The sequence below is a fragment of the Rattus rattus genome, chromosome 1 (assembly GCF_011064425.1).
Source record: "Rattus rattus isolate New Zealand chromosome 1, Rrattus_CSIRO_v1, whole genome shotgun sequence".
Classification (NCBI taxonomy): domain Eukaryota; kingdom Metazoa; phylum Chordata; class Mammalia; order Rodentia; family Muridae; genus Rattus; species Rattus rattus.
This window is the reverse complement of record NC_046154.1, coordinates 145,850,899-145,868,026: the sequence shown is the minus strand read 5'-3', so window position 1 is coordinate 145,868,026 and position 17,128 is coordinate 145,850,899. Positions and strand designations below refer to the sequence as shown.

At 38.8% G+C, this 17,128-nt stretch overlaps 1 protein-coding gene across 1 annotated transcript in view; it reads right to left on the bottom strand.

The window, feature by feature from the left end:
• Positions 1-17,128, bottom strand: part of Prex2 (phosphatidylinositol-3,4,5-trisphosphate dependent Rac exchange factor 2) — a 209,296-nt gene that overhangs the window by 13,048 nt on the left and 179,120 nt on the right. Inside the window, exons 26-30 of the mRNA XM_032907637.1 lie at positions 7,958-8,137; positions 5,813-5,907; positions 5,119-5,201; positions 4,385-4,475; positions 3,642-3,770 (exon numbers count right to left, since the gene is read on the bottom strand). Coding sequence (XP_032763528.1) covers positions 3,642-3,770; positions 4,385-4,475; positions 5,119-5,201; positions 5,813-5,907; positions 7,958-8,137 — 578 coding nt within the window. The remainder of the gene's footprint in view (positions 1-3,641; positions 3,771-4,384; positions 4,476-5,118; positions 5,202-5,812; positions 5,908-7,957; positions 8,138-17,128) is intronic.

Here is a 17,128-nt window from a genome sequence, read left to right as displayed (position 1 = left end):
TTCTATGTAACCTACATTGTAGGATGAAAAAAGAAAAAAAGAAGGCTACAAGGCATCCTGGCCTATGTAGGCTTATAGGTGTTAAAGAATGGGGTGGGTTAACTGATCAAGAATCAGCACTTCAAAGGGCATTAAGGTTTACAAACAAGACTGACAGAACAAAAGGATATCAGAGGTAGAAATGCATATTGAACTGAGAACCAAGTTACTATAACCCAGCTTTGTGGCATTAGAAATTTTAATAAATACTTTCAGTTCCAGTTCATTCATAGATGATATCTACTTTATCTTTATAATAGCCTATTTAGGAAAAATGATCAAGAAATACACATATTATCCTCGGAAGTTTTTTGAGTGCTGTATATACAGAAAGAGTGCTACGACTATAACCTAAAACTAACTGAAGCCGATACAGGATTTACAGCAAGAAAACATTTCATAGAAACTTATGCTTAGATCAGCAGGGAGACAGAGCATCCTTGGAAATAATGCTAGCAAAGAAATGCATCAGAAAGTGAGTAGCAAATAATGCAGTCATCTAGAGGAGAGAGATTGTTTTTATAACATTAAGACACTAGGACTGGGCTACAATTATGAAGTTCAAGTGCAAAGTAGCTTCTAACATTAGACTGATGAGTTTGAGTCATCGAAGAGAAAATTGCTGTGACAAGGCTCTAGGGTAGAAGAATAAACTATTAATGAGACACTTGGTATTAGGGTGTACACATCAGAAAACACGAAGAGATGAATAGAAAATTATTAGCATTGTGAATGCAAGATAGAGAATGAAAATTGGGCCTTAAGATATTGAAACAAAGAAAAGAAAGAAAGAAGAAAAAGTAGCTTTATGGGAAGAAAATAGATTTTAAAAGAATGCCGTTTTTAAAAGAAAGGACGAGGAGAAAATATTAGCACTTACAGAGCATGTGAAATACTCCCTCTTAGAGGGAGAATGCTTATTAAATTGACAAGAAATTTAGCAGATTCCAAAAGCTCAGAAAATTAGAAGACTCCCAAAGGCTCTCCCATTGACTGTGTCAGCAGGAAACCCCGCAGGGGAGAGGAGGCTCTTCAGTGACCTGGCTGCCTGCAAGCTGTGCAGAGAACACAGCCATCTACCACACATGCTTTCTGGTGATGGCCCTTGCCAGCTCCTGTGAGCTACCCATGCTCCTATAAGCAGCCCCAAAACACTCATTGATTCATTAGACTGAATCTAGATAGACTCTTTCTTTGACTCACCCTTGCCCTATCTGGGGTAATGGGGCATTTTTGTAATCTTCCTAGGAAAAATCATGTAATAGAAACTGGGCACAATTTAAGCAAATGCACTTCAATGTAGCTAGTAACTGGAGACTGTGCTTAGCTGAAGGATTAAGCAGGAGACCATTTTTATGACATCTTAATAAATGATCACCATTTGACTTAGCTACTATCTATTATCTTCTCCACCCTCTCCCAGTTCAGTAGGCTTTGTACAGATAAGTAAACACTCATCTAACATTGAAATGGCATGTAGCAATTCTTAAATAAAAGCCACAGTGTTGTGCTATTCTGATACCATATTTGGTATAACTTATAAGTTGGATCTCAGGGAACGTAAATGGATCACTCTGTTGACTGACATATGTAAGACACACATTGCCCTATATCAATACGTTAAATTTTTACCTATTAGTATCCATGGGGCTCCATCTATTACAGCATTCCCAACAGTTTGAAAGGGAGGATGAAAATTACACTGAAGCAAGTGGAACAAAGTGGTAATTGGATGGGAAGGTTACCTGAGGACAGTCTACATTACAACAACTGTCTTGAAGATAATGGCAGCTTACCCTCTCCCTGGAACAGCCCAGTAGGCAGCAGGCTGAAGCAGTGGATGGTAAATTAATTGGCTTTTATTGTGTTTTAAGGAGTCATTTAACACAAGACAATTGGTGTTTGACCCACTGTAAGTGCATATCAAATGCACTTAGAAAATAGACAGAACTAAAGTCTGCAAAAGGCCCTGTACTCTAAGAGTCTTAGGACATACAGCCAGACTAAACCAGCTATTGAGTCTCATGACCAAGGGTGGTACCAATGTTCACAACATCAATCAATCGATCAATCAATCAATCAACCAACCAAATGAACAAGCAAACGATAACTCAATCACTAAGTATCTAACTAAGTCTATGACTTCCAAGTGTGCCTTGAGGGAAAATGAATATAAAAATTCAACCAGGGATAATAATTTAAGATTTAAAAGTATTTTTTCAGTAAGTTTGTTTCTACATTATATGTATACCTTTTTTAAGTAACAAATCAAAGTTTCAGAAGTATATGTATTTTTATAATCAATACTGTGCTTATTTGAAATACAAATGCTATTAAATTTATTTTAAATCTATTTTATTATGGTCAAAACCTCAAAAGTTGGTGAGAACTATGGTTTTATAACTATTGAGTTCATTAGGCTGCTGAGAGTTAACTATTTTGAGAAAATATGGCATCCCCTCCTTAAAGCATGTGCTTCAATTCCCTAATGTTTCTTTAAAACCCATTCATTTTTTAAATATTTATTAATCGGGGCAGTCTTGATTCAGAATTTTCATCACATGGGATGTTATAAGTGTCCCAGGAAATCACAGGATTAAGCCATAAAATTAAAATATAGCCAAGAAATCCAGTTACAAATAACAAAACATTTCATCATTGAATAAAACATCTGTTAACTTTCTAGGGGCCTGTTCCATCCACATCCATCCAAATGTCCTCTCTACTCCACTCAACGTTCAAACCTGCCATATTTGCGTGTATTTGTATGCAGAAGACTTAGTATCTCAGGATAACACTCACCAAATGAAGAAGCAGAGCTGCCTGCCCGGGCTCTATCAGGTGAGAGGAGATGATCTTTTGATGGGAAAATAGGACACTTTTCCTAACTTACCCTAAAGTTGGACTCTGACTAGAATCCTGCTGAATACATTTATTCCAGCTGAGTAGCAAATGAAGAGCTAAGACATAAAACTATAAGCGTGGGCATGATGTTTGCTGTGCACAATTCTCAAATTCAGTGCTGTCAATATCTGGGGGTAAATGATCCTGTGTCGTGAGAAGCCACCCTGCACATGGTAGTAGGCTCAGCAGTATCCCTGCTCTCGGCCACCATGTCCAGTAGTAGTCTTAAAGCTGTGAGAATAAAACAAAGCTCCAGACCTGATCTCTAACTTAGGTTGTGACAATTTCAGGATGCCATGTAAATGTGTCATGGCAGCCAGCGACCGTCGGCCAAGGCCAAACTTTCAAAACTAGTGATGAAGCTGAGACGCTAATTAGACTCCCACATAGCTGTACAGTAGACTTTTTAGGCTTCCTATAAAAATTTAAGCTTTGTGTACTTTTTGTTCGTTCCTTATCATTTTCTCTGTAATTATTTCTAATTCTGTACTATGAAGCTCATGGTGTTTCATCTGTCTATGCACAATGTTGTGTTCCTTCAGGATCCTCTCCATGATACAGTGCACAGTGTCTTCAAGCCTACTCCTTCCCTCTCTCCTCCTCCCTCATCTACTGCGTTCCTCTTATTTGCTTTAGAACGAGGATCAAGGGTACCACTGTATCACTTTACCACAATGTGCCCTGCCTTTCCCACTCACCTTCAACATATTTTCTGAAGCTCTGTGCAAGAGCCCGGACACCGCTGGGAAGATTCCAAGGATCCTGCTTGAGGTGGAGCCGCAACCTCCTGGGGCAACTCAGCTTTGCCTCCATTTCCTGTTGGAATTCTAATTAGACATGGAAAGGCTCTCAGTATTGTCAACGGAGGATTCTCAGTCAAGGACACTGGCTTCAGAATTTGCTTGCTTTTGCCAATTTTACTAGTCTAGAATAGCACTCATAATTTCTTTAGTGAAGTCACATCAGAAAGTGTGCTAACTCTAAAAACCAAAGCTCAATGTTATTTTCTTATAGATAGTCCAGCCAGGAAGCAAATCTAGGCAGAAGCTCTATTGTGAATACTGAAACAGAGATGTGTGAAGCCTGCACTGCTGTGTTGAAGTCTACTTGCCAATTCTACACTCATGAGCCCCTTCCCCTGCATGGGATATGACCAGCTGGACCATACTCCTCTGCAGAAAAACCTTAAGTCTTCTGTGTCTTTAATTCATGCCTTTCCGCTTTTGATCTAGAAGAATCATGTGTTTTAAACACTCAAAAAAACATAAAAAGTTTATAAACGATAATACAGTGATTTTTAATATCTTTTTCACAAACAACCCAAACAGAAATAGAGAATTATGGAACAAAAAGAGGAATTATTTTCTTCTGATGTTATGATTTTGCTTCGTGACTATGTTGCCTATTTCATGTAATCATCTGACATTTATGTCAGACCTACCTTGTAATCCTCGACCTGGTGTGAGATACTTGGTTTGCTCAAAGGCCCTTACAACAGCTCGTCCTTTCAAGAGGTTGGTTATTGAATCCATCTATTGAGGGTAGATTTCCAAGTATTATATTAATCCACAATCCATGATATAAATGAATAAATGATTATAAATATATACACATCTGTGAATATATCTCATAAAATATTTTTCTTAAATAAGTGGTTCTGAAAATCCACAATGCTAGTGAAACTTATCTTTAAACAAAATGTCAAAATGAATTCATCTTCTCACTTAAATATTTCCAATTCTTCCTAGTCATTTATAAATCGATAAACAATTACCAAATAAAAATTTACTTCACCAAGGAAAGTGAAAGCTTAGAACTTACTTTTAAAAAACACAGAATTATTTTCAAAGTGCCCAAACCTTCAATACTCTAACTTTTAATTATGATTATGGAACATTTTACAAAAGCAAACTCCTAACATGAAAGTTAAGACAACTGTGCAGTTTTCAAAACTAGAACCAACACTAAGCAAGAAGCCAGGAAACATTCAGGAAACCCACAAATAGTCAAGACGGCATCTCCCATAGCTTCCTTTAGGTTACTTGTAAGAATGCCTCTTTTAAAGCAAACACGAAGAGACAGACGGAGACATTTATATTTGCCTTCCAAGCTCTTTGCATCTGAAAGATTTCTACCTTTTAATTTGTAAACAAGACCCCCACTGTCCCATAATACCTGGATGAAGAGCTGCTCCAGGCAAGTGTGGATCTTGTCCTGTTTATCATGAGATATCCGGATGCTGGTCGGAAGTTCATCGCCTATGTGAAAAATAAGCCAAAACCCCCATCCCATTTTTAACACATTGAAATAGTCTCATACTTGATAACATACAAGCAATTCAAAATGAGCTCTTATCCCACATCAGGAAAAATGGTATCCAGTTTCATGGAGCAGAAAAGTCAGTTGGATCAAGTTGGATCATGGTCCTGAAATAACCAAGGCAATGCCCATCACAGGGAGCAGAGTATCAACCTGTGTTTTTCTGACGCCCCCCTCTCCCTGCTGACTTAATGTAAGGTTCTCAGGCATCTGTGCCTTCTAAAAAACATCCTTAGACTGAAATGTCTTCTCACACCTCTTCTCAAGCATCCATGCCCAGTGTTTCTGCTAAAACTGATTTCCAGTGTTCTTAGAACCTTTCACAATGAACAGGAAGATCAGAAGCCATACGTTCAATAACACTTTTCAATGAGCTGTTCTTATATCTGGGATTTGGAAACTCACTTTTTCAGTCACAAGGCTATATGGGTGGCCATGGAGAATGGCTAATAAAATTGAAAATACATGTGCAATCAAGAAACTAATCCCCATCATACAGGCATCTTGGATGTTACTAACATCAAAGAGCATGGCTGTCGACCCCACGCACCTGAGTCCATCTCATCACTGTGAAAGTAGGAACTGCACTGGCTGCTGCAGATACTCGTGAAGGAGGCAATGGAATTCCTGTTGCTGTTGCAGTCACTGCAAAAAAAGAGCCTTATGTTGCTTTAAGAACATGCTCGCCCAGGTTGGTATCCCACTGTGATAGCAAGAGAGGGTAGTGAGGGCCATATATGAGCAGAGCAGAGGGATGCAGGATTGAATGTCATAGTGAAAGTCATTGCTGTGTGTGCTAATGAAAGAATGCCTACTTCCTCCTGCTATTTCTTCTCACATAAACCTGTGCCACAGACACATTTATCAGTGTGTTCCATATAACGTTATAAGAAAGAGACCTGTCCAACTCAATCTATCTCAGTTTTCAGAAGCACTCTTTCAAATCCAAACATTTCAAATTTTCTTGCTATGTAATTGATTCCTGAGTGAGTTTTTAAAGCTGTCTGGTTGTAAAACCAGGAGGCAGCCCACCTGAGATTCTCCATTATCTATTTAATAACAGTGGTTAGATAAGTTTTTGACAAAGACAAAGTCTGCTTTATGACTTTTCTCTTTCAACCCTATCTACTAGTTTAAACAATAACTTACTAGGGATACCTGGAGCTCCCCAGAGTAGGAACCTCATCTGTCTCCACAGAAAACACAGCACTGGAAAGCACTAGAAATGACGAATGTCTACACAAAGAATGTTTTCAATGCTGCTGGATATGAAAATAATTTGGATTTTAGAAACAGGGCAGGAGAATTTTTTAACCCCTTGTAATAAGGAAAACGGACTTGATTTTAAATTCTTATTTCAATTTTCTATCATAGTCCAGAGGAAGACTGTGAGGGTAATTTTAATTATCTGGTAACTAGGATATGGAGGTACAAAGTATTTTTAGAAACATCATTTCCCAGTGAAGAGAAACTACAGATTCCTATTATGAAGCATGGTGGTACTTTCAGAAGCTAGAAGTAAATGAAATAGTAACAGTGTTTGATTCATAAATACATTTCCAGGAATAATCAACTTTGATATCATTGTCAAAATCCTCTTTGGAAAAATGAAAAATTTAGAACAGCAGACTGATTAAGGAAGATAACTCCGTGGTCCTCTCCTTCCTGATGTGTTAAATGGGGCTACCAGAATGCTATCACTCCTGGTTGCTGTGGCAGAGTATTTTAAATTCTAAAATGCTAAAACTATGCATTTGAAAGACTATCAATTATGAATAGGAGATAACACTATGTGATGAGAATAATTTTGATATAATTATTACTTATATGATTTTTCCATTTTAAAACACTGTGAACAAGACTGAACATTTTTCCTCTAACTAACATGAATGAAACCAGGGACAGGAAGCTGCACACATTGTTCATGTGACTAGCTGTAAAAATGTTCAGTGAGAATTCTGGAGACGAGGTTTTAAAGAACAAAGCACTCTCAGAGATGGAACTCCTAAGAGCCATTGAGCAGGGAGGGGTACTGAACAGACTGTTTAACCTGAAATGATGAAGTTAACATCTAATAATTAGTACATCAAAATGGGACCAGATTGAAGGACATAGTCCTGCACAGTCATCAGGATGGGTTTTAATCCAGTATGACTATGTTCTCTAAGAAGGGGTCTATAATGGGAGGTCACACAAGGAGACACAGAGGAAAGATGACAATTTACATGGTGAGGATGCATGCCTGGAGCATCTCCTTCCTTCCCAGTCCTCGGGTGTTCCAGTCAGCAGTCAGTGGTAGCTTACACTACCCGGCTAACTACTACAAGAAGAGCCCAGAGAGGAGACAAACACAAAGCTGGACATGAAAGAGCAATACAGAAAAAGAAAAGGGAAACGGTGAAAAGGACTATTAGATATTTACTAGCTAATGAACTATGACCAGAAAGACATTTTTAGCAATTGCTATTACACAGTTACACAGCCTATAAAGGCATCTCTCTCCACAATAGGTTTACACTGCTAGAAGGAGAAATGCTTTCTCTAAATAATCTGGATTGTTAATGAGAACAGTGTTGTTCTCCTTAAATGGGTGGTTATTTTGATAAAATCAACCATTAACAGTTTTTAAGTCTTTGAGAAAAATATGTATTCTCACTTGAGTTTGTTGATGAAATGAGATTGAGAACCAGCTTACCTGTAAGAGTCCCTGTTGCTGACTGTATCATGACCTGAATCCTCTTGTTCATCTCCTGCTACATTAAAACAGACACGTTTGCTATTTCTCTCTCCCTTTTCATTGTCGCTGTCCGTTGGTATCACATACTCTGTCGTCTTACGCTCCAATTTAGGAGAATATGTTATTGAAGACAGAAGGCTGCAATGTGACATTTTTTAGAACATAAGTGCATGTTTTGAAACTAGATAAAACAGATAAGTCTTTTATTTGCTAAATGTGATAGCTTACAAATATTTCCAGAAGGCTTCTGTGATACATGTCAAATACTATTTGTGTATAAAATGCATCGTAGGAAGCTCAGATTTACTGTTCAGTACTCAGAAATAACAGAACAGCACACGATCAGCCTGATCCTGGTTCAAAGCCTGGTATGCCCTTCCCCACCAGCTTTGTTATCTGAAGCGATTATGGTGGGTCACTGATAGTTAGATGATGGGAATAAGAAGTAACTAGCTTTCATGGTTGCAATGGGAATAAAAAGGGAGCAACATTCTGGTATATAATATTTGTTAGCTATTTCCTCTTGCATTAGTACCACCAGCATTACAGTGTAGCTATTTCCTCTAAATTGAAATAGGCTCATAAGGCTCAGCAGGTTAAGGAAACTTACAAGGTTCAGGAAGGTCTTAAAACCTAACAATTCACAAGTCCTCAGTAAAGGCTCTAAATCCAGCAATGGATGGCTGAAGAGAGATGAGCCTTCAATGGAGCTGCTTTCAAGTTGTTTTGGTAATTCTAAGGATGCAGCTCTTTTTAGGCATCACACCATGCTAGGACTGGCCTTTCCCTGATGCAGCCATGAGTCATCCCTGCTCCTATAAGCAACTTTCATGCATATTTCCCCATAAGCAACCCAAATACAACCATTCTTTTACCAAGATAGACTTGAGTAGAACCAATTCTTTGGCCTGGCATTGGTGCCATATTAGGAGTTCAGACACTAACTAGTTCCTGCCTCCACAGGAAAATTCATGCAAGAAACTACTAATTGCAACCATTAACCAGGCTTTAATAGCCTCACTGGATCATCCTCTTAACGTAAAATTAAAGATATTCTCTGAAGCCTGTCTGCATCATTACCTATTCAATAGGGAGAATCCACATCATCAGTTTCTGTTAGAATAGGCAGGTGCTCTGGACACATTGACTTAAAGATTCTAAGCAGGAAAGCATTCCCTATGCGGCTAAGAGGAGGCAGGGCCACTTGCATTCTCAATCCAGCCAGTATGAAATGCATGAATCTGCACAACAAAGACTCCTCCAGTTCCGCTTGAGGGTATAATGCCCTGAGTAAAAGCCAACTGTGATGCTAAGTCTAGAAGTCTGACTAGGTCATGCTTCTGTTAGACACATCAAAATTCGGCAAAATTCAAATTGGAGTTTATTATCAAACAGCATGCTACAAACTTGCAAGATGGATTAAAACACACCTGAAATAACAGCCTATAAATGATTTCTCTAGCCAATAATCACAGTAACATTTATAAAATGCCTATGACACTCAGTTCCAACCAATTGCACGCTATGTGTATATTAATTTGTTTGTAGTAATGCAAACATTCTTTTTTGGAATTTCAGGTCAACAATGCCCACACCTCTCATATATATTTTATATTAGACAACAAATCCAATGCTGTGCATTGAGTAAACCTAGAGAAAGAGATTTCACTGATTAAAACAATGTTGTGCTCATGGTAGTGTAAATGTAGTATTCAACTAAAGCCTCTGCTTCATTGGAATGTCAGTTTCACCAGCAGGAGGAGAAATTAATTAATTGGACCTTTGGTGGATAGCTGCATGTTCTCGATCGGTGAAAGCAAAGGGAATATAAAGCAGCAGCAAGCTTTGTAGTTCCTCAGAAGGGGGCAAACACAAACTTCTAGAAAATAAATAGAAGAAAAGATGGTGCTGGGCTTCAGTGGGGCTCTACAGTGAGCGCTTGCTTATGCATCGCGTGCATGGCCCGCTAGATTCAACTGAGACCCACAATTTCATAGTTTGGAAGGGAAACTTCTCATTGTAAGCTGATGCTTGAATAACATGTGGCATTTTAGAGTCATTAGACACCAGTGAAAACTGGAGAACGCCTTGCATTGCTCAAAATGCTCTTTGAACCCAAAGGGATGAATTAATTTTAGAGTTTCTCTATTGAAAAAGATGCTTGCTTGTAAGACAGACTGTACATTTGCTTACTCCTTCCCCCACTCCAAAGATGAAAACATTAGACTAACTCCAATTACCCAAGCACCTACTGCAGAGACAGATGAACTCTGCATACCAAGCAAGAAAGGCATGCAGGAGTTCTCATCTCGCAGGGAGCCTTCTGGGCTTGTGGGTATTTTAAATTAGAAGTCATGGGGCTGAGCATGAGTAGTTTTCTCACAGTAATAAGAATTATATTCACATTTTAAACAATTGCAATGTGCTTGCTCTGACCCTACGGGAATAAGTGTTTAAGCTTACAAATAAAACGAACGATAGGAAAAATCACAGGCATAACATTCCGAGATCGTGAGAAGCAACAATAAGGCGTATATATGTTTGTGTGTAGGCAAAAAAATACTCCCTTTGCTTTCACCCATCGAGAACATGCAGCTATCCACCAAAGGTCCAATTAATTAATTCCTCTGCAGAATCCCACTCCCAGAACATTTCCTCTGGGTTAAACACTGATTGATGAAGACTTCTGTTTATGCTATCACACATCTGCCTGTGTTCTAAAATATCATCATAACATCTAGCATTTGTTGAGTTCTCATAGTACATACAGTAAATATGGCCTGGTGTTAATTCACTGAAGTTCAATTCATTACTCTTAAATGTAATCATGTAAGTCCACGCTGTAAGTGAGTGTTAACTCTATTTCAGCAGGGGGTATTGCAGTGACAGACATGCATTATTACACACATACACTTTGCAAAATAGGCAATATTTACCATCTCTGCATGGGTTTTACATACTGGAAAGGTTAGGTGGTCACTGGTGTGCACGTTCAAGTGGGAGGAGATACTTTACTAGTTCTCTGAGGATAAACATGTCTATGAGGATTGCTGTAGCTATGTAAGATGATGGGGATCGATGTGGTGTATGGCTACTTACAGTAGATTCCATATGACTAAGTAAAACCAGCTCATTCCTTTCTCTTGCAGAACAATCAGTAGCATTCTAGGTAAAGAGGCACCTTTACCTAGGCTACTCCTCTGAGTAAAGACAATGCACAATAGTGACCTTGTGGCTCACCATAGACTTGAAGAACGAGCAAAGAAACCCTTGTTTTTTTAAATCTGCAAGATCTTTAGTGTCCCTTTGTGGGAGATACTACACCGTGATCTGGTTGAGTGGAAACCAGACATGAGCAGAAAGGCTATTTTCTTCCTATGTCTATGGATCTTTCTTAGCTTGACCCTGAAAGTCAAAGTGATGGACTGGCCTTATAGACCCCCTCAGATGCAGGGTCCACAAGCAGAGCACCCTCAGGTAGGACTGCAGTTGTCATTTTTCAGGGGTAGAAAGTGTATAGCTGTAGGGGGAGTTTCCCTGATTCTTTTCCTAATTATTTCCCTAATTGTTGGTTGGCTAAAAAAGACAGCAGAAGCTAATCGCTGGGGAAAGATATGGAGGTGAGATTTTCTGGGTAGGACAGAAAGAGAAGGAGAGAGGACCAGGTGCTAGTGGATGAGAAGTTGATAAGAAGGGTTTCTCAGGGCATTGATAGTTTGCGGCCTCTGCAGCCTATGGAGGCAATGAAAGACGGGGCAGGAAATTCTTTGCCCAGCCTTTGAATTATCTGGTCAGTTTTAAAATATAAAGGTGGCTGGCGTTTTTCATTCACTGTGTTAAGGTGGGCTGGAAGAGAAAGCAGGCAGCAGAGGAACGGGCACTGAGGAACTGGAGGCGTTCTTGGGGGTGGGGGTACAAGCTGGCTGTTTGATGAGCCAGACTGGGCGGACACTGGCAGAGTTGGCTGTGGTTGGCTGGCAAGAGATTGAACTCGGAGCTCTGGAAAGGCAAAGCCAGCATTTGAGGGAGAGGCGTTGGCTAGGAGGAACAGGCAGGTGGCTGCTGGTCCCAGAGTCTAGCCAGACCAAGCATGCTTCTTAAAATTACATGCTACATGTATCAAAGCTGGAGTTCAGTGAGATGAACTTGGAGTGAGTGATCAAAAAGCTTATAGGCTACAAAGGCATACTTGATTCTACAGTTGGCTATCTGGGTCTGCCTGTTCCATATCCATATCCATGGACTCAATCAACAACTACACATTAAAAATGTATTCCTTAAAAAATCCTACCTGTACTACATGTGTACAACACTTTCTCTGTTATTTCTTGAGCAGTAGGGTATGACAAGTACTTATTTATATTAAACATCATAATGAATCTACAGCCGATTTGATAAAGGGACGAGTACAAGTTGCACACAAATCCTTTATCATTCTGTGTAAGGCATTAGAGAATCTTGGTATCTGTTGAGGGTTAGGGGTAAAATCTCCATTGTATGCTATATGACAAGTGTAGTTTAACTGCAATGTAATGCTCTGTACGGTTTTAGCAGGGCACTAGGCAAATTCACCACACTGAATATCTCTGGCATCTGCTGAATGTAGGATGTATCGTAGAGAGGCTCAGCTAGGAAACACTCTGGTGACACTAGTCCTCATTGGGTATGACAGTGACTCAGTCTAGCATGACAGTCAGGGACATATTCTGAGGCATAACTAACATGCTAATGAGGTACTAAACGTGGAGAAAAAAAGTCAGACAAAAAGGAAAGGTAATATTTGGATTCTAGTTTCATGAACTGCAAAGTTGGCCAGCACTTTGATGTCAGGGGAAGCCCCTGGTGAGTGAACAGGTGAAAATGGCTGAAACAGTAGAAAATCACAAATGAGTCTTAGAAAGATTTAAATGAGAGGTAATTTGGAGAAATCCTCTCACCCAGTTACCACAGAGAACTGCAATAATGAACTATGTCAGTGCGTATAAAAACACAGTGCACCCTCCGCAGAAGCACATGGAATGGTTTTGGGGAAGGTATGCTTCTGGTTGTACATTTACCAGCAAAAGGGTTCAAACATAATTCCACCATCAATATTGGAAGTCCTTAAGTACTAACTTCTTGCTAGGTATAGCTTTTCACTCCGTCTTGGGGTGTCTGCTACTTGCAAAACAAGAATTATTCTCAAGGTTCCCATCTTGACCATGCACTGCCCATAACCTATGGTAAGGATGATATGCAAGCTCTCTATTATAAACTCCTCTCATTTATATCCAAACGTAACTAACTCCAAAGACTTATTTAAAGGCAAAAAACCATTCTGCTTCTCAGAGTGTAACAAAAACCACCAAGCCTTCATCAAACTGGCTACATCCCCTTATATCATATTACTGTAAAGGAAAGTTACCTAGTTTCCATCTCTGGATCTGAAACTAGGTAGAAAGACTTAGTAAAATGTCTATGTGCTGATAGAAATTTGATTTCTAGGAGTCATGGAGAGATAAGGTACAAAGATATCGAAGTAAGACAACCTCAGTAACAGGTCCCTCATAGGAATGGATAACTCTAGGAGGGCTGGCTGGCTACAGAAGCTTCTGAGGCAATATCCCTATTGCTGTCTCAGCATCTGCTGCTTCACCCTGACCAACAATGATCATTACACCATGAGAAAACGGTCTGCTAACAAGCCTTTGAAAGAACTGGTGGAGCTCATTGCAGCATCTCTGAATACTAAGGGCAACAGGGAACCCAGGCATTTGGACAACTGTATTATTTTAAAGAGATCATGCTGCAGATAAAATTATGTGGAAACTGTTTATATTTAGAATTAAATTACATGGTGCTCATGAAGAAGACCAAATTTCCTTCTCCAGCTATTGTGTATTTTTTGTTGCTCTTTCAGCACAGAGAACTCAGCAAAGTTTTTCACAATTACAAAATGGGGGGCTTTCAATTGAAAATGTATCATTTTAATTAGTTTCAGTTCACTGAAACCTAGCCATTGCTAAAACTAGTTCCTTAAATATAAGAATCAAAAAACAAGTGAAGCAATGCCTTAATTCATGCCCTCTCCCCCAAAATATATTTACGTGTACTCCAGCCAGGGAAGCGGTAGGCTGAGCAGAGATCTCCACCCCATCCTCTCTTCTTCCATATCTAATCCCCAGGATGATCCTTAACGTTGCAGCAGCCTCACCCACTCCATGTCTAGTCACTTTCACAGATCTTCCCCTATCTACCATTCTCCTTTGACCATCTCATTGCTTTATCCCAGCTCCCAGCTCCAGCAGGGACTCCCTGGGAACCCACAGGCTACTCTGGCCAGGGAAGTAGGTGTGTTAACAGGAAATGCTCACCTCTCCCCTCTCTTCCTCCATACCCAATCCCACAGCCTCGTCTCCATCTCTGCAGCAGACCTCAGTCTGATGTGGTTGCTCCTTACTCTTCCTCCATTCCAAGGGTATTAAATAAGCAGTTCCTGGTAGAACATCCTTGCTTTCCCCAATACCCAGCCTATTTACTAAATCCTGCTTCTGATATTCAGAAACAAGTTTTACCTAGAAGCCCTAGTATACATGTCTATCAGGACCGCAGTAGAGTTTCCTTCCAGGCAAAATACAAGCATCATACTCTCCTAAGAACCAGAGAGAAAACAGAAACAAAGGGAATAAACACCCATCCAACAAAGAGAAAGCCAGATGTCAGCACCCAGAATTACAATCTTCCACTTCCCACATGCCTGGACGCCAGAATAAATACAGGATCAATAATAGCGAGGACAAGATGTCTCCACTAGATTTCAGAAACACTACCACAGCAGGTCCTGAATATTCTAACACAGCTGAAACATGAGGGGAAAAAAAGACCTTAAAACAGCCTGTATAGATATATTAATTCTAAAAAGCTCATGGCCTAAAACATATAGGAAACCTGATACACTATGAAAAAAACAACCCAAGAATAATGGAAAAGGAAAAAGAAAGAGAAATCTAGATCAAAGAAACAAAATTTAAAAGAAGAAACCATCGATGAAAATTTCCCTAACCTAATGAAAGAGATGCCTAACCAGGTAAAAGAAGCATACAGAACACCAAATCAACTGGTCCAGAATGTAAATGCCATTGGTACATAATAATCTAAATACTAAACATACAAAAAATATTAAAGGCTACAAGAGAAAAAGACCAGACATCATGTAAGGGCAGACATATTATAATTATACCTTGACTTCTCAATGGAAACCCTAAAGGCCAGAAGAGCCTGGACAGATGTACCACAGACACTGAGTCCACAGATGCCAGTCCAGACAACTATACCCAGCAAAACTATTATTCACTATAGATGAAGAAAACAAGAGATTCCATAAGCAAGTCAAATTTAAGTTATATATGTCTAACTACATCCAAGAAAACACTGGGAATACATAATCCCAGAAGAGTGAAATCAAAAAAGCACACACACACACACACACACACACACACACACACACACACACACACACAATGCATACACATGCACACACACATGCACACAGGCCACCATGAATACCATCACCAAAAAAAGTAACAGGAAACAATAAACACTGCTCACTGATAGCTCTCAGAATCAAATGGTCTCAATTCCCCAATAAAAAGAGAGAAACTAACAGAATGGATAAAGAAACAGGATTCATTATTCTGCTGTACTCAAAAAAACACACTGTAACATCAAGGATAGACATTACCTCAGAAGAAAGGGTTGGGAAAAAGATTTTCCAAACAAATGGCCCTAAAAAGCAAGCTGGGGTAGCCAATTTAATATTTGACAAAATAGACTTGAAAATTAATCGAAAGAGACAGGGGAGAGCACTATATACTTATCAAAGGGAAAAATCCATTAAGAGGATATTGCAATTCTTAACATCTGTGCATCAAACACAAGGGTACCCAAATTGGTAAAATAAACACTAGCACAGCTTAAGTCACATACTGATCTCTCACACACTGGTCTTGGAAGGCTTCCACACTCTATGCTCACCAATAGATGGGTCATCCAGAAAAAACAGTGAAGGCTGGGCCTATCTGACATATAACAAATGAAACTAATGGATATTTACAGAAAATTTAACTCAAACACAATAGAATATACCTACTTCTCTGAATCTCAAGGAACTGTCTCCAAAATTGTCCACATACTTAGACACAACGCAATTCTCAACAAATATACAAAAATTGAAATAACACCCCTGCATCTTATCTGACTATGGATTAAAGCTAGATATCAACAACTACAGAAGCAGGAAAAAGCTTATAAATTAACAGAAACTAAACAACTCTTTTCTGAATTAAAATGGGTCCAGACAGAAATTAAGAAAAGAATTAAATACCCTCCAGAAATGAATGAAAACAAACAAACAAACAAAAAACAAAATACATAAAACTAAGATAGACAGTGAGGACAGTTCTAAGGTGCAAGTCTATAGAACTAAGAGTCTACATTAAAAAAATAAGAAATAAAAATAAAGTGGAGAAAAGTAGAGAGATCGTATACTAACAAGAGAATATCTGAAAGAACAAAATTTAGAAGAAAAGAAATCACACTCAAAAGAAGTACATGACAAGGAATAAACTATGGTTAGAAACCAATAAAATAGAAACAAATAAACAAAGCTATACTAAAAATCCATGAAACAAATAGTTGTTTCTTTGAAAAAAAATTAGTAAGAGTGACAGACCTTATCCAATTTAACAAAAAGGAGGAGAGAGACCAACCAAATTAACAAAATTAGAAATAAAAAGGGAGATATAACAATAGACAACAAGAACTTCAAAGAATCATAAGGACATTCTTTAAAAATCTGTACTCCTCCAAATTGAAAAATCTAAAAGAATGTATAATTATCTTGATAGGTACCACTTAGCAAAGTTAAATCAAGATAAGACAGAAATTTAAACAGCACTATAACCCCTACAAAAATAGAAGCAGTGATTAAATGCCCGCCCCCCTGAAAAAAAAGCCCAAAGCCAGATGGTATTAGCACAGAATTCTACCAGAATTTCAAACAATTAATGCCAATACTTATCAAATTATTTCACAAAATTGAAACAGAAGGAATACTGCTCAATTCATTTTAGGAGGCCCCAGTTTGACTGA